Below are 22,620 nucleotides of genomic sequence, written 5' to 3' on the forward strand. Positions count from 1 at the left end.
GAAGTAGTGACGTTTTGAAATGCAGACTTTGATGGAATGGTCTGTGGGCGTCACATTGCATTTGCAGAGCCCCTGATGTGCCTAAACAGTAGAAACCCTCCATACGTGACCCTATTTTGGAAACTAGACCCCCCCAAGGAACTTATCTAGATATGTGGTGAGCACTTTGAACCCCCAAGTGCTTCACTGAAGTTTATAACGCAGAGCCGTGAAAATAAAAAATCATTTTTCTTTCCTTAAAAATTATGTTTTAGCAAGCAATTTTTTACTTTTGCAAGGGTAACAGGAGAAATTGGACCCCAATAGTTGTTGACAAGTTTGTCCTGAGTATGCTGGTACCCCATAGGTGGGGGTAAACCACTGTTTGGGTGCACGTCGGGGTTTGGAAGGGAGGGAGCACCATTTGACTTTTTGAATGCAAGATTGGCTGGAATCAATGGTGGTGCCATGTTGAGTTTTGAGACCCCTGATGTGCCTAAACAGTGGAAACCCCTCAATTCTATCTCCAACCCTAACCCCAACACACCCCTACCCACAACCCTAACCCCAACACACCCCTAACCTTAATCCCAACCCTAACCCTAATCCTAACCCTAATCCCAACCCTAACCACAACCCTAACCCCAACACACCACTAACCATAACCATAACCCTAACCACAAGCCTAACCCCAACACACCCCTAACCATAACCCTCACCACAGTCTAATCTTAACCCTATTTCCAACCCTAGCCCTAATTTCAACCCTAAGGCTATGTGCCCACGTTGCGGATTCGTGTGAGATTTTCCACACCATTTTTTAAAAATCCGCAGGTAAAAGGCACTGCGTTTTACCTGCGGATTTACAGCGGATTTCCAGTGTTTTTTTGTGCATATTTCACCTGCGAATTCCTATTGAGGAACAGGTGTAGAACGCTGCAGAATCCGCACAAAGAATTGACATGCTGCGGAAAATACAATGCAGCATTTCCGCGCGGTATTTTCCACACCATGGGCACAGCGGATTTGGTTTTCCATATATTTACATGGTACTTTAAACCTGATGGAAAACTGCTATGAATCCAAGTGTGTTTTGTCTCTCTTTTCCCCTTTACCTCTGGGTTTTTCAGGACACAGGTGTAAACATGGACATTCAAGGTCTGTCCTCTTGGATGGATAATCTCACTACAAGGGTACAAAACATTCAAGATTTTGTGGTTCAGAATCGGATGTCAGAGCCTAGGATTCCAATTCCTGATTTGTTTTTTGGTGATAGATCTAAGTTCTTGAATTTTAAAAATAATTGTAAATTGTTTCTTGCCTTGAAACCTCGCTCCTCAGGTGACCCTGTTCAACAAGTAAAGATCATTATTTCCTTGTTACGTGGTGACCCTCAAGACTGGGCATTTTCCCTTGCGCCAGGAGATCCGGCATTGCGTGATGTTGATGCGTTTTTCCTGGCGCTTGGATTGCTTTATGACGAACCTAATTCAGTTGATCAGGCAGAGAAAATCTTGCTGGCTCTGTGTCAGGGTCAGGATGAAGTGGAGATATATTGTCAGAAGTTTAGAAAGTGGTCTGTGCTCACTCAGTGGAATGAATGTGCCCTGGCAGCAATCTTCAGAAAGGATCTCTCTGAAGCCCTTAAGGATGTCATGGTGGGATTTCCCATGCCTGCTGGTCTGAATGAGTCTATGTCTTTGGCCATTCAGATCGATCGACGCTTGCGTGAGCGTAAAGCTGTGCACCATTTGGCGGTACTATCTGAGCATAGGCCTGAGCCTGTCCATTACCTTGATATGCTCTTTGTCTTCGTATTCTGTCATGGCGTTTGTGGATTCAGGCGCTGCCCTGAATCTGATGGATTTGGATTATGCTAAACGTTGTGGGTTTTTCTTGGAGCCTTTGCGGTGTCCTATTCCGTTGAGAGGAATTGATGCTACACCTTTGGCCAAGAATAAACCTCAGTACTGGACCCAGCTGACCATGTGCATGGCTCCTGCACATCAGGAAGTTATTCGCTTTCCGGTGCTACATAATCTGCATGATGTGGTCGTGTTGGGGTTGCCATGGCTGCAAACCCACAATCCAGTATTGGATTGGAACTCTATGTCGGTATCCAGCTGGGGTTGTCAGGGGGTACATGGTGATGTTCCATTTTTGTCTATTTCGTCATCCACTCCTTCTGAGGTCCCAGAGTTCTTGTCTGATTATCAGAATGTCTTTGAAGAGCCCAAGTCCGATGCCCTACCTCCGCATAGGGATTGTGATTGTGCTATCGATTTGATTCCTGGTAGTAAATTCCCTAAAGTTCGATTATTTAATTTATCCGTGCCTGAACACGCCGCTATGCGCAGTTATGTGAAGGAATCCCTGGAGAAGGGACATATTCGCCCATCGTCATCACCACTGGGAGCAGGGTTCTTTTTTGTAGCCAAGAAGGATGGTTCGCTGAGACCATGTATTGATTACCGCCTTCTTAATAAGATCACTGTTAAATTTCAGTATCCCTTGCCATTGTTATCTGACTTGTTTGCTCGGATTAAGGGGGCTAGTTGGTTCACTAAGATAGATCTTCGTGGTGCGTATAATCTGGTGAGAATCAGGCAAGGAGATGAATGGAAAACTGCATTTAATACGCCCGAGGGTCATTTTGAGTATCTAGTGATGCCGTTCGGACTTGCCAATGCTCCATCTGTGTTTCAGTCTTTTATGCATGACATCTTCCGTGAGTATCTGGATAAATTCCTGATTGTTTACTTGGATGACATTTTGATCTTCTCAGATGATTGGGATTCTCATGTGAAGCAGGTCAGAATGGTTTTCCAGGTCCTGCGTGCTAATTCTTTGTTTGTGAAGGGATCAAAGTGTCTCTTCGGTGTGCAGAAAGTTTCATTTTTGGGGTTCATCTTTTCCCCTTCTACTATCGAGATGGATCCGGTTAAGGTCTAAGCCATCCAGGATTGGACTCAGCCGACATCTCTGAAAAGTCTGCAAAAATTCCTGGGCTTTGCTAATTTTTATCGTCGCTTCATCTGTAATTTTTCTAGCATTGCCAAACCATTGACCGATTTGACCAAGAAGGGTGCTGATTTGGTTAATTGGTCTTCTGCTGCTGTGGAAGCTTTTCAGGAGTTGAAGCATCGTTTTTGTTCTGCCCCTGTGTTGTGTCAACCAGATGTTTCTCTTCCGTTCCAGGTCGAGGTTGATGCTTCTGAGATTGGAGCAGGGGCGGTTTTGTCACAGAGAGGTTCTGGTTGCTCAGTGTTGAAACCATGTGCTTTCTTTTCCAGGAAGTTTTCGGCTGCTGAGCATAATTATGATGTGGGCAACCGAGAGTTGCTGGCCATGAAGTGGGCATTCGAGGAGTGGCGTCATTGGCTTGAAGGAGCTAAGCATCGCGTGGTGGTATTGACTGATCATAAGAACCTTACTTATCTCGAGTCTGCCAAGCGCTTGAATCCTAGACAGGCCCGTTGGTCGTTATTTTTTGCCCGCTTCGATTTTGTGATTTCGTACCTTCCGGGCTCTAAAAATGTGAAGGCGGATGCTCTGTCTAGGAGTTTTATGCCCGACTCTCCGGGTTCATCTGAGCCGGCGAGTATCCTCAAGGAAGGAGTCATTGTGTCTGCCATCTCCCCTGATTTGCGGCGAGTCTTGCAAAAATTTCAGGCGAATAAACCTGATCGTTGTCCGGCGGAGAAACTGTTCGTCCCTGATAGGTGGACTACTAAAGTTATCTCTGAACTTCATTGTTCGGTGTTGGCTGGTCATCCTGGAATATTTGGTACCAGAGAGTTAGTGGCTAGATCCTTCTGGTGGCCATCTCTGTCATGGGATGTACGTACTTTCGTGCAGTCCTGTGGGATTTGTGCTAGGGCTAAGCCCTGCTGTTCACGTGCCAGTGGGTTGCTTTTGCCCTTGCCGGTCCCAAAGAGGCCTTGGACACATATTTCGATGGATTTCATTTCTGACCTTCCCGTTTCTCAAAAGATGTCAGTCATTTGGGTGGTCTGTGATCGCTTTTCTAAAATGGTCCATCTGGTGCCCTTGGTTAAATTGCCTTCCTCCTCTGATTTGGTGCCTTTGTTCTTCCAGCATGTGGTTCGTTTGCATGGCATTCCTGAGAATATTGTTTCTGACAGAGGTTCCCAGTTTGTTTCGAGGTTTTGGCGAGCCTTTTGTGGTAGGATGGGCATTGACCTGTCTTTTTCCTCGGCTTTCCATCCTCAGACTAATGGCCAGACCGAACGAACCAATCAGACCTTGGAGACATATCTGAGATGTTTTGTTTCTGCAGACCAGGATGATTGGGTGTCCTTTTTGCCGTTGGCTGAGTTCGCCCTTAATAATCGGGCCAGCTCGGCTACCTTGGTCTCTCCATTTTTCTGCAATTCTGGGTTCCATCCTCGTTTCTCTTCAGGACAGGTTGAGTCTTCGGACTGTCCTGGTGTGGATTCTGTGGTGGACAGGTTGCAGCAGATCTGGACTCAGGTAGTGGACAATTTGGCCTTGTCCCAGGAGAAGGCTCAACTTTTCGCTAATCGCAGACGCTGTGTGGGTCCCCGACTTCGTGTTGGGGATCTGGTTTGGTTATCTTCTCGTCATATTCCTATGAAGGTTTCCTCTCCTAAATTTAAACCTCGTTTTATTGGTCCGTATAGGATTTCTGAGATTCTCAATCCTGTGTCTTTTCGTCTGACCCTCCCAGACTCCTTTTCCATACATAATGTATTCCATAGGTCGTTGTTGCGGAGATACGTGGCACCTATGGTTCCATCTGTTGAGCCTCCTGCCCCGGTTTTGGTGGAGGGGGAATTGGAGTATATTGTGGAGAAAATTTTGGATTCTCGTGTTTCTAGACGGAAACTCCAGTATCTGGTTAAATGGAAGGGTTATGCTCAGGAAGATAATTCCTGGGTTTTTGCCTCTGATGTCCATGCTCCAGATCTTGTTCGTGCCTTTCATGTGGCTCATCCTCGTCGGCTTGGGGGCTCTGGTGAGGGTTCGGTGACCCCTCCTCAAGGGGGGGGTACTGTTGTGAATTCTGTGGCTGAATTCACTCCTGTGGTCACAAGTGGTACTGCAGCTTCTGAGCTTCCTCCCTCAGGTGTTCTGGTGAGCTCGTTGGCTGCTTTGTTATTTAACTCCACCTGATTCTGTCTTCCTTGCTCCTTGTCAATGTTCCAGTGTTGGACCTGAGCTTCTGGATCTTTCCTGTGGCCTGCTGCTCTGCTTAGATTAGTGCTTCTTTGCTTTTGTTGCTACTTTTTCTGTCCAGCTTGTCTATTCGTTTTTGCTGGAAGCTCTGAGACGCAAAGGGTGCACCACCGTGCCGTTAGTTCGGCACGGTGGGTCTTTTTGCCCCCTTTGCGTGGTTTTTTGCTTTAGGGTTTTTTGTAGACTGCAAAGTTCTCTTTGCTATCCTCGCTCTATCTAGAATATCGGGCCTCACTTTGCTGAATCTATTTCATCCCTACGTTTGTCTTTTCATCTTGCTAACAGTCATTATATGTGGGGGGCTGCCTTTTCCTTTGGGGTATTTCTCTGAGGCAAGTCAGGCTTGTTTTTCTATCTTCAGGCTAGTCAGCTCCTCAGGCTGTGCCGAGTTGCATAGGTAGTGACAGGCGCAATCCACAGCTGCCTTTAGTTGTGTTTAGGATAGGTTCAGGTATTGCGGTCTACAGAGATTCCACGTCTCAGAGCTCGTTCTATTGTTTTTGGGTTATTGTCAGATCACTGTATGTGCTCTGATTGCTGGCACACTGTGTCACTGGATTGCCTACATAACACTTAACCACCAGGTCCATTATTGTCCTGACCACCAGGTCATAACAGGAGGACTGGGGAGGAGGCCGGTGGCGGGGACAGATCAGGGTTTCCAGCTATGGTCGATGATATTGCAGCATCGGCCATGGCTGGATTGTAATATTTTACTTCTTTTCATAGATGAAATATTACAAATTGCTCTGATTGGCTGTTTCACTTTCAACAGCCAATCAGAGTGATCATAGCCATGTGGAGGCGAAGCCACCCCCCCTGGGCTGAAGTACCACTCCCCTTGTCCCTGTAGGTTGGGTGGAATTGGAGTTAACTCTTTCACCCGACCTGCAGGGATGTGATCATTCTGTGACACAGCATATGCGTCACAGATCGGACTGGCACTGACTTTCATGACGCATACGCTGTGTCACAGGTCGGGAAGGGGTTAATGTAGCACAGACGCCTCAGAGTAACCTGTACAGCACCAGCTTCGCATAACTTTTCTTGGCATTTTTTCGACCTCCATAAAAGCAATGGTAGAGAAGATAGCCTCCTCTCTATTCCCAGTCGTGAGTGCAACCAGAAGCTGGATTCACATCTATCAGACATGTACAATGCATATTTCCATGAACATCCAGGATCAGAATACACCTTAAATAATGTATTTACGTGAAGCAGTTTGATGAAGGTGTAGTTGTCATTTTAAAAATGTGGTGCTACCATGGGGCTGATGTGAGAGGAGCAATGGGAAGGCATGTAGTGAGACATATTCTCTAGCTTCTTAGTCAGCTATATGTTCTGCCTGTGGGCAGAGGAAAAGTCATGAAGAAATGAAGATGGGGAAGTATGCTAAAGAGTTTGCACAGTTTTGTGGTGAAATTTGTCAGTCATCGTATGTGACTACAGACTTCAAAACTCTCACAGTATGTACATGACACATTGTCAGGATTCTCCAGTATTGCCAGTGAGAACAGGATGTCACATGACTACAGACTTTAAAACTCTCACAGTGTGTACATGACACATTGTCAGGATTCTCCAGTATTGCCAGTGAGAGCAGGACGTCACATGTCCGCATGTATGTGATTTACATACTTCCGGCTACATTCTGACTAGACCTATTTGGCCTCCCTCACTTCACTTGATTTAAGCAAGGCCAAACACGTATAGTTGGCACGTGACTGCATGCAAGCAAATTGCAACACCAGAGAATCCTGACAGTGTGCAGTGTGCACAATGTAAGGGTGCGTGTCCACTGTCCGGATTTATGGTGCTTTGGACAGAGCGGAAAACTCATTCCGCCAAAAGCGCTGCCCCCTTCTGAAAACGCGGTGATTCTGGATGTGTTCATTGCACACATCCAAAATTGGAGCACCCTATGCATAGGGCCCTGTGATTTACCTTGCAGCGACAGAGCGTCACCTCACGGTAAACAGACATGACATGCTGCATTCTAAAAAGATGCGCACTGCATATCTGTAAACGCAGGGCTGCCAGGTGCATGCTCGCGCGCATTGTGGAGACGGGATTTCATAAAATCCCCTCCTCTATGCTGTAACATCTGTACGCTGCGGGTTGAACGCTGCGGTTGTATGCAGCGTTCAATCCACAGCTAATATGGCTGTAAACTGGCCCATGGACACATGCCCTAAGGATTCAGAAGATTGGAGACACATAGAGTGACTGAAGACTTTCACCACAAGACCGGATTAGCCCTTTAAGCCCATATTTTCTTTACCTCAGTCTGTGCCTCATTTTGTCCCTTATTCTTAGCCTCTACTACATATGCCTCCTTTCTTCAAACTACACCTGGTTTGTAAATGTCGAGAACCTGTAAATTACCTCGAAATAGAGCAATAAGAGGAATCTGTGGCATATTACATATTATAAATCTGAAAATTATGACATAAATTTGTATTCACCCCCCTTCCATTGAGTCAATACTTTGTAGAACCACCTACAATTACACCTTTCTTTATTATACTGTTCATGGTGCTTACAGATACCTAGAAAGCTGCTATACTGTAACTGCAGTGTAATATGCAGAACACCGGATATTTAAAGTCTATGGACGGTCCAGAGGTAGTTGATAGGAATAATGGACACAGAACGAGAAAAGTGTTTTATTTTGCCCGTGTTGAAAAACATATTGAAATCACATTTTATTTAGGAGCATGTATCCTACTGGTACATGAAAATAAATGTAGAAAAAAAGGATGAAAATGTGATTTTTTGGGGGTCTGCTTGTAACTCAAGTTAATAATTATATAATAGTTCTTTATTATTTCTAAATTTACACCAGAATAATGTCTGGTTTTGTATTCCATTCCTGTCTACTGATTTAAGACCTTGATCTGGATCTTATCTGTAAGCCAAATGTGTTGTAGCAAGGCTAGATTTTAAAGCGACTCCCTATGGTACAGTTTGCTATCTGTCTCTAACCATAAAGTAAATCCCCTTGCTTTGATTTGACAGAGGCCCACTGATTTAAACTTAAAGATTTTCTATTACTAAACTCTATAAAGATGCCAACCAATCTCTCAACACTTGTACCAGCGCTCAACATGAGGGCAAGTTACCGTCACCTACTGGTAGGAAACAACGGGAATCTAAGATAATGTAACCAACAGTGATATTGCTTGGTGCTTTCCTCGTGTGCTTACTTCAAAAAACTAAGTCAAATCTAACCTTTCATTTCTGCTCTGAAGCACATTTCTCATAGTTTAAGTAGAAAATTCACATGAGTAGAGTGTAGTTTTAGAAAACAATATTCCTTTATTCAATAACTCTATTCTTGACAGGGTTGAAAGTAATTGTTTTTTAGAGCTAGAAGCTCTCATACAAATTAGTCAGCTGTCAACCAAATGATCGTTCAGCCAACAGATATCACTCCAGAATCCCATGAACAAGCATTTTTACATTGTTTAGCAGCTGTTTATCTTTCGGCTGAACAAACGAGTTGTCCATTTAAATTTCTACCTTCGAACTTTCTTTCTCCTAAAATCAGAGAGTCAGGAGGTCCCGCCATACCAATTTTGGCTTGACCGACCTTAGTCTAATGTGTGTGGAAGCCTGAGGAATAACTATAATAGTCTAGGGGTTGAAGGTGCACTCGGGCCCTTGATCCTAGGGGGGCCCAATAGAATCATTCGTTTGAGATGAGAATACCAATACTACTAAAAGACCTGTGGTAGTGGGGGGTTCTGTTGGAAATTTTTCAATAGGTGTTGATGAGCTGCAAATTGTGCCCCTTCTGGGGACCTTTATTATTGACCACAAATATAAGTGGAGCTAGTGAATGAAAAAAATACTTTTAAAAAAGTAATGCCACTTACTGGATGTTTTTGGGAAGATCTGGATGAGACAAAGGCACACTGATAGGGCCGTACAGTAAAGAACAATATGAGGGTGAGGGTGATGGTAAGGGTTGTGTAACGACACAACACCTGCAGAAACATGATGTGCCATAGCTATAACTCCAAGGCTGGAGGAGAGTATCATACAGAAAAGTTTGATAAAGTGGAGATTATCACAATGTGTGGTCTGCGCTCATGGAAAGGTTGATATCCGGAGAGTATAAGCAAGGTTTCTTTATTCATACCAACTCGTTCTGGCATTGGACCGAAACCTGACTCGAGGAAAAAAATCCAAGTGATTCTCGAATAGTTTTGTTTCACGCCATGTTTGATCATGTCTTACATCTGTCGCTCATTATGCCATTTCATCTTTTTAATGTGTAAGTACAATTTTTTATAACATCTTCCGTAATTTTTTGAGAAATTAGATTTAATTACGTTTTTAGTACAATATTAAAGATTAGGGTTAAATATGAAGTTGTTGAGTAGGATGTAATTCCTTGTACAACGTTACGCATAAGGGTTAAGTTATTAAATCATCAAGCAGATTAACATTTTTGACAACTGACTTGTATAGGAAAATATTATCTTAGAAGGCATGAGTAACTTGCACTGATTAGAAATTAGCCTTTAGTGAGAGGCTAATGAGCCGGGAGTCAGTAAGGCCAAAATCCTGGAGTTAATCTCTCGGCGGCTCAGTTAAGCATCTGATTTTATTCAGCATTAATCAAGTACCTTTTCAAATGAGATCAGAAGGTTTGTAGGAGGACTTTCCATGTAACCAAGCAAATATCATCTTTTCAAACAATACTATTATATTTGCACTTTATGGCTTCATTCATAAAATTATTTTATTTTTACAGTACGTTTCTAAAAGGCGCCATGAGTTTCATGTGTTTTTACAAGTGCTTTTTGTTTTTTGTGCACATTTCCATCTCTTGCACACATTTTTTCTAATAGAAAACGTATGGAAATACGACTTAAAAATGCCACACATATATCATTCAATATTTTAAAAACAAAGGAGCATGGAGCTAAAAAAAAACCTCTCCAAATTTGTGAAAAAAATAACATATTTTAACTCCTTTACTTTTTTTTATTATTATTATTTTGTTGAAAAATTTAGCAACAAAAAATGCCTTAGGTCGTGTCTTGAGATGAACAAATCTCACCAAATTCTAATTTGGTAGGGATTTTTTATTTACATGATTTTTTTTAGATTACCCAAAATGCTACTAAAATGTATCTATCATGGTTTGAGATCTCACCAGACTCCTCAGCATGTACTCACCTCGCTCCTCACCAGTCTTCCTGCCTCAGCCCATGGTACTCCAGGGCTGAGTCTCAGACCTTTGGCACATCCTACACCAAATAGGATGCATGCAGATCATTGACATCTCTAGCAAGAGTAGTGCCCCATAGTCACCATTTTGATGTATTACAAAATGATAAAATCACCAAAAATTTGGATTCAGGATTTTTTTTTACCAATTTCACTTAATAAATAATGAATAACTCTATTTTAGCAAAAAATCTTGTTTCAGTCAAAAACGAGAATCATCAAAACAACCCATCATGAAATTCTAATTTAAAATTGATACATTGAAAAACAGATTGTCTAATTGTCAAGAACAGTTTCATTTTATTCATCCACTGTCTCAATTAGGATGGGGAATTTTTTTCTGCTGAGGGCCATTTGAATATTTACACCATCTTTCGTGGGACATACAAATTGCACTAACTCCACCCACAAAGTACTTCCTGATGCTGGCATTGGTCTCAGGATGACATCTTTCATTGTACGTGCCTCAGTGTTCAGTAGTGAACACTGAATGCTCACAGAGCAAGATATTAATGGGTAGGCAGCCAGAAAAATACAGCTGCTGGCCCAAGCACTGTGGTCCCCAGAAATATGCCTAGAGGCCAGATAAAATGTTATTGAGGGCCAAAAATGGCCTGCAGGCCTGAGGTTTTCCACCCATGGCTTACATAGAAAACAAACTGTTTTTGTAAGTGTCTTAAACTATAGAGGAAAGTGTAAAATATGTATTGAGATCTAGAATCTGGGGAGGTCCAAACACTGAACATCATTGAAAATCTGTGGCTAGACCTCAAAATAGCGGTGCATGCAAGATGACCCAGGAATATCACAGAAAGGGAAGAATTTTCCAAGTAGGAAAGGATGAAAATCTCTCAAGAATTGAAAGACTCTTGATTAGTGTTGAGCATTCCGATACTGCAAATATCGGGTATCGGCCGATATTCGCTGTATCGGAGTTCCAACACTGAGTTCCGATACTTTTAAGATATCGAATACCGGAATCGGAAGTTCCCATAGTGCAATGATGCACTATAATGGAGTGTGGGCGGTGCGTGGATGGAGACTGCGTATCTGCATGTGCGGGTGGGGTCTGTGCGTGACCGTGGGGGGTCTGTGTGGGCCTGCCAGGGGTCTATACAGGCCTGCCAGGAGTCTTGGCGGGCTGCCGGGGGTCTGTGCGGGCCTGACAGGGGTCTGTACGGACCAGCCGGGGGTCTGTGCAGGCTGCCGGGGGTCTGTAAGGGCCTGCCGTGGGTCTGTGCTGGCTGCAAGGGGTCTGTGCGGGCTTGCTGGGGGTCTGTATGGGCCTGCCGGGAGTCTGTGCGGGCTGCCGGGGGTCAGTGCGGGCAGCCGGGGGTCAGTGCGGGCCTCTCGGGGGTTATGTGTGTGTGCAGGCATCGTCTGATGGAAACAACAAGTCCCATCGGGCTATGCCTGCTACAATGACAGTGATTGACACATTAGCCAATGATGGGACAGTAGTAGTCCCATCATCCGGCTAATGTGTTGAATGTAAAAAAAAACACAAACATACATACTACATACAACATACATCATACTACATACATACAACATACTACATACAGTACATACAACATACATACATACTACATACATACTACATACATACATACAACATACTACAAACTACATACATACTGCATACATACAACATACATACTACATGCATACTACATATATACATACTACATACATACAACATACTACATTCATACTACATACATACATACTACAAACATGCTACATACATACATACTACATACATACTACATACATGCAACATACTACATACATGCTACATACATACTGCATACATACTATATACAATACACTCATACATTACATACAATACATACAATACATACATATAGACATACAGTACATATAATATAGAGTACATACTCACCATCACTTGTCACTTTGTTCCCCGAAGCCAGTGTCATCTGTAAAATATACTATGAAAATAACAAACAAACAATATACTCCCTGATCCGCAGAAATACACAAGTGTCCCACGACGATCTCTCGAGGAGAACGGCAGCATCAGCTGATGCGACCACTCTCTAGGGGCTACAGGAATACAATGATGGGAGGAAGATATCCTTCCGCAGTGTATTCCTCTGCCGCTGTAAAAAAATAGTCCCTAGTCTCACTTTTGGCATTGCTGTGCGAGAAATTTCCCACGCAGCAAATGCCATAAAGTCAGACTCTGAACTACAGTAACCTCTCAGTGATGCACTGCTGGAGCAATTGTCTCATGTCAGTGTGTCACTGAAGGTCCTATAGAGCAGTGACATCAACTGATGTCACTGTTCTATAGGGGAGATCGTCATGGAACACTCGTTATTAATTGGATTATGGCAGATAAGTAGTATACAGTTTATTATTTTACGTTTTTTGCAGGCGCTGAAGTATTGTAAGTATGGCTAAATGAAGAATATTAAAATACTTTTTTCTGGTTGTGTCTTTATTTTTTTAACTCTTTCACTACACTAGGATTAAAAATGGATAGATATATTTATAGATAGATATATCTATAGATACATAGTTGTATCTATCCATATATCTGGCTGCTTTCACACATCAGGTTTTTGCCATCAGGCACAATCCGGCGAGTTTTGAAAAAAATGGATCCAGTGGAAAAAAATGGATCCGGTGGAAAAAAACGGATTCAGCGGAAAAACACAGATCTGGTGAAAAAAAATGGATCCGGCAGAAAAAACGGATCCGGTGGAAAAAACGGATCCTGCAGAAAAAACAGACCTGGTGGAAAAAAACTGATCTGGCGGAAAAAAATGGATCCGGCGGAAAAAACGGATCCGGCAGAAAAAACGGATCCAGTGGAAAAAAGCAGATCTGGCGGAAAAAGCAGATCCGCCATTTTTTTGAGATGTGAAATGATGAATCTGGCCTCCGAATCCATTTTTTCATGTATGTTTCCATTCAAATCATGCACATTTTCCATTAATTTATTTATTTATTTCCAAAAACTGCATCAAAACCTTGCAAAAACCGCACCAAAAACTGCATCAAAACTGAACCAAAACTGCATCAAAACAGCACCAAAGCTGCATCATAACCTGCATCAATAACTGGTGCAGTTTTGATGCAGTTTTTGGTGCGGTTTTGGCGCAGTTTTTATTGCTGTTTTTGATGAAGTTTTGGTGCAGTTATGATGCAGTTTTTGGTGCAATTTTTGCGCGGTTTTGATGCAGTTTTTGGAAATAAATAAATGAACAGAAAATGTGCATGATTTGAATGGAAACATGCATGAAAAAATGGATTCGAAGGCCTGATTCATCATTTCACATCTCAGTTTCATACAATTTTCGCCGGATCAATCGCTGTGCGTTTTTTCACCAGACACAAAAACCGTTGCTCTGTATGTGTTTTCCGTCCGGCGTGTGACCATCAGGCGCAATCTGGTGCTAATACAACTCTATGAGAAAAAAACGGATCCGGCAGAAAAAAGATCTGTTTTTTTCAAAACTCGCCGGATTGTGCCTGATAGCAAGAACATGATATGTGAAAGCAGCCAGATATATGGATAGATACATCTATGTATCTATAGATATATCTATCTATAAATATATCAATAGATAGATATATCCATAGATATATAATAGAATAGTTTCTAAGGCCACTTTCACACTTGCGTTTTTAGCAATCCGTCACAATCCGTCTTTCTGTCACCTGCAGGTGACCTGTCTGGCCGCACTGCAGGGGTCTCCACTCTAGCTGAGGACTCCTGCAGAGCGGTTACACAGCCAGATTTACTCTTGCTGGGCCTTGTGGTGCTACAGAAGACTGTAACACCACAATCCCTGCATTAGAAAAGAAATAAGAAAGAAAACCGAAGAAAGAAGAGAGACTATAAAGGTAAGTTTTATCAGCCGCTACCCGATCTCTCTTCACCCCCCAATCCCCCCCATCCCCCTTCACCCTTTTTTTTACCCCCTCCATCCCTCTTTACGCCGCCTCCATGTGCACGTTTAGCAGCTGCCGAGCGTTGATTGGTGACGCAGTTCACCGATCAACACTCGTGCTCGCTTTTTTTCATCAGCCCCTTTTGCTGAATTCCATACACCCATCCCGCAGCCGCCAAACTTTAATAAGTGACGCAGTTCACTTATCAGAGTTTGTGCCTGCCATTTTTTTTTCACATCCCCGTTCGCACACCCAGCAGCGGCTGAACTTTGATAAGTGACGCGGTTCACTTATCAGAGCAAGGGCCTTCTGTTTTAGACTTTTCTTTCACAGGTATTTTTTTCCCTATTTGCTTTTTTCCTTTAGCTTTTTCTTTTCAGAGTAGCTTGCACCAAGCACTATCCCCCCCACACTTACACATAGTTACCAATAAAGTACACCAAGCACCATACTTACAAAAAAATGTCCCGCTCGTCCCGTTCGTCCCAACAGCGCTATTCAGCGGAGGAGGCATATTCTTTCCTTGCCTCTGACACTGATAGCAAGGGAGAGGATCCCACTTTTCTTTATTTTCCCGATTCTTCCTCATCCTCTTCCCACTCCTCATCTTCCTCCTCCAGCCCTGCGGAACCGCCACGCAGACACCGCAGGACAGAAGATGAGGCAGCGCCCATCATTGATGAAGATGATGAAGCGCCCACCATTGCCGATGACAAACCAGCACGCCCCTCTTCGGACCCCGTATGGACCTCGCCACCCGAAAATTACGAGCCACTGATTCCTGATTTTGTGTTTCAGAATCAGGAATCAATTTTGACACCACCGGCCTCACAAAACTAGACTTTTTCAAAGTCTTTTTCTCTGAGGCTTTCGTTAACCTTATGGTGGAGCAAACTAACTTATATGCTCGGCAATTTTTGGATCAAAACTCGGGTTCATCATATTCTAACTGGTCTCCTGTAGACACAGTTGAAATGATGCAGTTTTGGCGCCTGATCCTCCACATGGGGATCCTGAAGAAGCCTGAACTTTGCCAATATTGGAGTGTTGGTATTTTATATAACACCTCAGTGTTCCTAATGGTCATGACCCGGACGCATTTTGAGGGCATCCATAAGTTCCTGCATTACAACGATAATGCACAGTGTCCAGCACGTAATGACCCCAACTTTGACCGTTTGTTCAAAGTTCGGCCGGTCATCGAACACTTCAACAAAAAGTTTGCTGAAGTGTACATGCCTCAAAGGGACATCTGCGTAGATGAGTCCTTAATTCATTTTAAGGGGCGGCTCAGCTTCCGTCAATACCTGCCCAGCAAAAGGGCCAGGTACAGAATCAAACTCTACAAGCTGTGTGAGAGTACCTCAGGGTACACCCACAGCTTTAGAGTCTATGAAGAGAAGGACACCAGGATTCAACCACCAGAGTGTCCTTCTATCCTGGGAGTGAGTGGGAAAATTGTGTGGGATTTGGTGCACCCACTGCTGGATAAAGGTTATCACCTCTATACTGATAACTTTTACACCAGCATCCCACTCTACAAATCTCTCTCTGCACGAGGCACCGCAGCCTGGGGTACTGTCCACAAAAATCAGAGAGGCCTCCCGAAGACACTACTTGGGCAGACTCTCAGAAAAGGTGAGAGCAAAGCCCAATGTAGCGACCACCTGCTGGTGGTCAAGTACAAGGACAAAAGGGATGTCCTTCTATTGACCACCATACACGGTGATGGTAGCGCAATCAGCACTGTAAGGGGTACCTCTACAGAGGTCAGAAAACTGACCTGTGTACTGGGGTACAACAAAAACATGGGGGGGGTGTTGATCTCTCTGATCAACTCCTCCAACCGTACAGTGCTTTGAGAAAGGCCAGGAGGTGGTACAAAAAGCTGTCTGTGCACATTGTAAAAATGGCAATGTTCAATGCTTTCCTGCTGTCATGATGTGCACACAACACAGATACGTCCTACCTTCATTTCCAGGAAGTAGTGGTTAAGGCCCTGATGTTTGGCACGAGGGAAGGAGCGGGCCCCAGTACTTCTGGAACTGAAGGTGCACGTATCGTACCAGTTCAGCATTTTCCGGGGGTGGTCCCACCAACTGAAAGAAAAGGTAAGCCGCAAAAAAGGTGCCGAGTGTGCTACAAAAGAGGAAGACGCAAGGACATCATCTATCAATGCGACACATAGGTAGAAGGTTTACACAGTAAAATATCGATATTTGCAGATGATACAAAACTATGTAAAGCAGTTAATACAAGAGAAGATAGTATTCTGCTACAGATGGATCTGGATAAGTTGGAAACTTGGGCTGAAAGGTGGCAGATGAGGTTTAACAATGATAAATGTAAGGTTATACACATGGGAAGAGGGAATCAATATCACCATTACACACTGAACGGGAAACCACTGGGTAAATCTGACAGGGAGAAGGACTTGGGGATCCTAGTTAATGATAAACTTACCTGGAGCAGCCAGTGCCAGGCAGCAGCTGCCAAGGCAAACAGGATCATGGGGTGCATTAAAAGAGGTCTGGATACACATGATGAGAGCATTATACTGCCTCTGTACAAATCCCTAGTTAGACCGCACATGGAGTACTGTGTCCAGTTTTGGGCACCGGTGCTCAGGAAGGATATAATGGAACTAGAGAGAGTACAAAGGAGGGCAACAAAATTAATAAAGGGGATGGGAGAACTACAATACCCAGATAGATTAGCGAAATTAGGATTATTTAGTCTAGAAAAAAGACGACTGAGGGGCGATCTAATAACCATGTATAAGTATATAAGGGGACAATACAAATATCTCGCTGAGGATCTGTTTATACCAAGGAAGGTGACGGGCACAAGGGGGCATTCTTTGCGTCTGGAGGAGAGAAGGTTTTTCCACCAACATAGAAGAGGATTCTTTACTGTTAGGGCAGTGAGAATCTGGAATTGCTTGCCTGAGGAGGTGGTGATGGCAAACTCAGTCGAGGGGTTCAAGAGAGGCCTGGATGTCTTCCTGGAGCAGAACAATATTGTATCATACAATTATTAGGTTCTGTAGAAGGACGTAGATCTGGGTATTTATTATAATGGAATATAGGCTGAACTGGATGGACAAATGTCTTTTTTCGGCCTTACTAACTATGTTACTATGTTACTATGTTACTATGACACCTGCCCCGAAAAACCTGGCCTGTGTATGAAGGATTGCTATTGTACCACACCTCCATGGTCTACTAATTTACAGGAAACAGATTTATTCCAAAGAAGGCACATCTACGTAAGTTCTTTGGGGGTCTACTTTCCAAAATGTTGTCACTTGTGCGTTGTTTTCCTGTTTAGGCACATCAGGGGCTCTGCAAACCTAAGCTAATAAATCTGGACAGCTCTCTACGACAATCACAAAATATGTCAATCAAACCTTTGTCATCATAGTTGACATGCAAAGTTTTATATATTACATATCTATGTCCATGTAAAGCTGTGTATATTTCATATCTCTCTACGTCCTATAGCAAGTGAAAAGACCCATCATGACAACCTGTAAAAATGATTGCTTGCAGCTCTGTGTTACGTCCATGTTATCGTTAATGGATTTTTAATGAAGATGACTTAATTCTGTCTGCAGAACTACTACGGAGCTGCCAGGACTATATTTTCTGATAACCCGCTTGGCTTGACATGTGGAATGGTATGTCCGACATCAGACCTTTGTGTAGGTGGATGCAATTTATATGCAACGGAAGAAGGTCCAATTAATATTGGAGGATTACAACAATTTGCTACTGAGGTATGTGCTTGATGTAGTGAAGGATCTTTAACCTATGCTGAACGATCAAACGATCTATCTATCTATCTATCTATCTATCTATCTATCTATCTATCTATCTATCTATCTATCTATCCATCTATCTTCTATCTATGTGTGCTGTATTTATAAATAAAGTGGAGGAGAGAATGACACATCTACATTGTCGAGACTTGCAAATCCAATATCATGACATGATATATGATAGACTGCAAAATATGCACTATAAGGTGAAGCATGATAAATTAATAATGTAAATTACAGTTGACATTTTAGACTTGTATATAATAATTAACTATCAGCAAGCATTTTGTATTGTGTTTTTTTAACCTATGTCCATAGTTTTACCCATTTAGTCTGTTATTTTAATGTTCAAATAACAGGCAAGATCATATCGGGCAAAGTGGCCGATAGTATTCAAATGAACAAATTAATATTGCCAAAAATCGCTCCATAAAACCTAACTGATCAGAGACAGTAATGTTTAAAGTAACAATATAGTTAAAATCTATATCAAAGGTCATTTATCTACCTTTAAGGACATAATAAATGAAAAAGTACTGTAAAAATAATAAAAATACAGTTATAAAGGACAAAAATAATAGCAGAGTAATACACAGTTACAGTCCTTTTCCTAAAATTTCAGAACTGTATCTATCATATTGAAATTACCATAAACGAGTAATCCACTCTAAGACTTTATTTTAGTATGACTTTCATACAAAAATGTAAAATAGTAAAAATGATATGAAATAGCACCTTATAACTCCTTTGTTTTTTTAACATAAAGCTCCACTCAGGTGTTTATTTTACCTCCACACCTACAGAGTGTTATCAATAATGTCTCTACCCAGTGACCTAACTACTGTAGAGTCTGAAGGGCCCATCTTGGATTATATATGTGCATAAGTATATACATATATACATATGTTTACATACCTTGGCAGAATTTTTGCTTTCTTGGCCTTTTTTCAGGGAATATGAAACATAACACCAAAACTTTTTCTCCACTCATGGTTTGTGGTTGGGTGAAGCCATTTATTGTCAATTTGCTGTATTTTCTCTTTTAAAATCGTAATGACAACCCAAAACATCCAAATGATCCTGATCAAAAGTTTACATACCCCATTTCTTAATACCATGTATTGCCTCCTCTAACATCAATGACAGCTTGAAGTCTTTTGTGGTAGTTGTGGATGAGGTTCTTTATTTTTTAGATGGTAAAGCTGCCCACTCTTCTTGGTTAAAAGCCTCCAGTTTCTGTAAATTCCTGGGCTATCTAGCATGAACTGCACACTTGAGATCTCCCCAGAGTGGCTAAATGATATTGAGGTCATGATACTGAGATGCCACTTAAGAACCTTCACTTTGTTCTGCTGTAGCCAATGACAAGGTCGACTTGGCCTTGTGTTTTGGATCGTTGTCATGTTGGAATGTCCAAGTACCGCCCATTCACAGCTTCCGGGCTGATGAGTACAAATTTCCCTCCAGTATTTGCTGATAACGTGCTGCATTCAACTTTCCTTCAACTTTGACCAAGTTTCCTGTGCCAATGTAGCTCACACATCCCCAAAACATAAGCGATCCAGCTCCGTGCTCTACAGTAGGAATGGTGTTCCTTTCATCATAGGCCTTGTTGACCTCTCTCCAAATGTACTGTTTATTGTTGTGGCAAAAAAGTTCAATTTTGGTCTCATCACTCCAAATACCTTGTTCCAGAAGTTTTAAGGGTTGTCTCTGTGTTGTTTTGCACATTGTAGGTGAGATACTTTGTGGTATGTAGCATATAAACTATATAAATAAAATATATATTCATATATATATATATATATGCATATGTGTACTGTATATATACTGTATACAAAATATATATAATGTATATATATTTTGTATATATATACAAAAATCAAAAAAGTAGGCAGCTCACCACATGTAGAAATCAAAAGTGCATACAATGTTTTAATCAGACCATGTGTATATACATGCCTATATTTTTGTCTAACAATCTGAATTTAATAGTAAGAAAATACAACATTTTAAAATTAACACACAGGCCTCTGGGGCATTTTTAGACTTTAATTTCCTATTGTTTTTGGAAATAACGCATGTACATTAGCCACAATGGTCAGTCTCCAACAAAAGCTTTATATGTATATAATAAAAATACATTTAACTTTTGTTTTATTTACTAGGTTATTTTCTGATGATAGCTTCCCTTTAAAACCACAACAAGTACGCCACAACCAAAGTACTCTGTTATGTGACCTTCTGTCTCTTTAATTTACAATTTATTCTTTCCCTTCCTTATGTCTGTTTACAACATCTTGATCTTATTTGTAGACCTCTATATACGGACTAATCTTCGATATAACTGCAAAGTCTGTTTCACATGTTTAACACTGATGTTACAAGTACCTCAATGTCTTGACTGACGGCAGTGTCCTGAGCTGAACTCAACCAGCCTTAAGTTTTATTCAGAAATTCAATTATTGCAATAAGACCTTATAAAACAAAATTTAAAACCATCACAAAAAGTTACAATCATGAAACCCCCATGTGCTAAAAATTTCTCAGCTAAATTTGGTCGTTAAAGGTGGAAAATACCAGAGTAAGTATCTGAAAAAATAAGATGAATGTTGAATCTATATTATGCTGTGTATATAATGCTTGCACATAATTAAAAGGGTAATGATTTCATATAGGAATATATCAAATTCCACGTTGGAGTAAGTAATTGTAATCTAGGTCTACTGACATTTCAAAAGCTGTTTTGGATGGCGAAAAAAATGTTTCTCCAATTAAAAATATAATGATATGCTACGAACGCGGCAGTAATTTATAACTGTTGTAAAATGTTGTAAGTGAACACTGGGTTGGCATAATAACAGCAGTAAACTGTGTTCTTAATTTTTACCATATTGGTTTTGTTCTATACAGCAAATAAAGTATTCACGTAGGCATTTGTAGTGTCTTGATCCAACATTATTTCTTGTAATCCCTTTAAAATGACATCGCTTGCGGTGTAATCTAGTAGACATTTTTGATGATGTTATTGCACCCATGTTTTGATTCCTATGTTCACCTTTATATTATGCAATACATAATTTATGTTTTACATAGAGACAAAGGTATAACTAACATTGTAGCATAGCATATGGGGTCTAGTAGCTGAGGCGGCTCACATTTAAGGTGTCCAGGAACATTAGAGGGCAGTCAACTGACATGTCATGTGCCCAAAAATGGTACCAATAAAATGTTAGCTCCCCCCGCAAAAAACAAGCCCTCACATGACTCTGTCGGCCAATATATGGAAAAATTATAGCTCTCAAAATGTTTTGCTGGAGGAAAAAAATATTTTTTGCAATAAAAAGCATTTTTCAGTGTGTGACAGCAGCCAAGCAGTAAACCCGATATAAATCTAATATCGCTGTAATTACACCAACTCAAAGAATAAAGTCACGTAATCATTTACGCAGCACGAGGAGCAGCATAAAAAATGTAAAAAACAATTCTTCACCTGCTGTGGATTTTTTCATTCTGCCTCCCAAAGATCGCAGTGAGGAGCACATTCATCCTGCGCTCTGCGCTGAGCGCTTACACCGGGGTTTCTGTGTAAATCTCTGAAATACATGATTCAGATGGATCCCTCAACAGAAGATTCCCTGTAATGAGGCAGATGGAAGCACTATGGATGCCATAGACCTGTGATTCGGTGAAGTCCGTCTTTTTAGGATTACATAAAAGTGCTTTCACCCACAGTTTTGTGCAGTTCTGAAAAGAAGGAAACCACTGAATAGAGGCCAGATGGATTCCAGAGTAACTCTGCTGCCTCATCACAGTGAATGGATCCCTTGGGGGTTTCATCTGAATCACATCCCTCCGAGATTTAGAAGGAAACCACAAAGTAAGTGGTCAGCATAGAGCGTGGGATAAATGTGATCCCAAATGCTGTGTAAAATGTTCCCAATAAAAGCTTCAACTCAAACCATAAAAAAAGCAAGTCCCCTCTTAGGTCTATCATATGTTAACAGGGGGGCTTCCACTTTACTGGTAGTAAAAAAGGCTCTGGAAAAGCAAAATGGCTCATCACCCTTCAAAAGAAATTCAGCAAATTCTGTGCTCTAAATCCAAATGCCCCCCTCCCTTCTGAGCCCCACAGTGTACCTAAACCACATTTAGCGCCCACATGCTTGACATTTCTGTAGTGATGAGAGCCAGCCTAATTTACAGTTGCATGTCTCTAGAAGCCTGAGCTTGGCATAACATATTGGTCACTACAGCGTACTGGTCACTACAATGGCACTTTGCAATTTTCACTCAGTAACATCCACTACTGCTTGTATCTTCAAAACACTCATGGAGTCAAAATTGTCACTAAACCATGTGAGGCATGGAGCGATGTCATAGGTAGGGGTCGCTGTGTGTTCTCCCCAGGATGTGCATGGAGGCATATTGAG

General features: G+C 41.8%; 1 protein-coding gene across 1 annotated transcript in view; it reads left to right on the forward strand.

Moving 5' to 3' along the window:
* DPYD (dihydropyrimidine dehydrogenase) overlaps window positions 1-22,620 on the forward strand; it is a 1,420,302-nt gene that overhangs the window by 359,762 nt on the left and 1,037,920 nt on the right. Inside the window, exon 5 of the mRNA XM_069737684.1 lies at window positions 17,984-18,145. Within this exon, the coding sequence (XP_069593785.1) occupies window positions 17,984-18,145 (162 nt within the window). The remainder of the gene's footprint in view (window positions 1-17,983; window positions 18,146-22,620) is intronic.

Source organism: Ranitomeya imitator, chromosome 8 (genome assembly GCF_032444005.1).
Source record: "Ranitomeya imitator isolate aRanImi1 chromosome 8, aRanImi1.pri, whole genome shotgun sequence".
Taxonomy (NCBI): domain Eukaryota; kingdom Metazoa; phylum Chordata; class Amphibia; order Anura; family Dendrobatidae; genus Ranitomeya; species Ranitomeya imitator.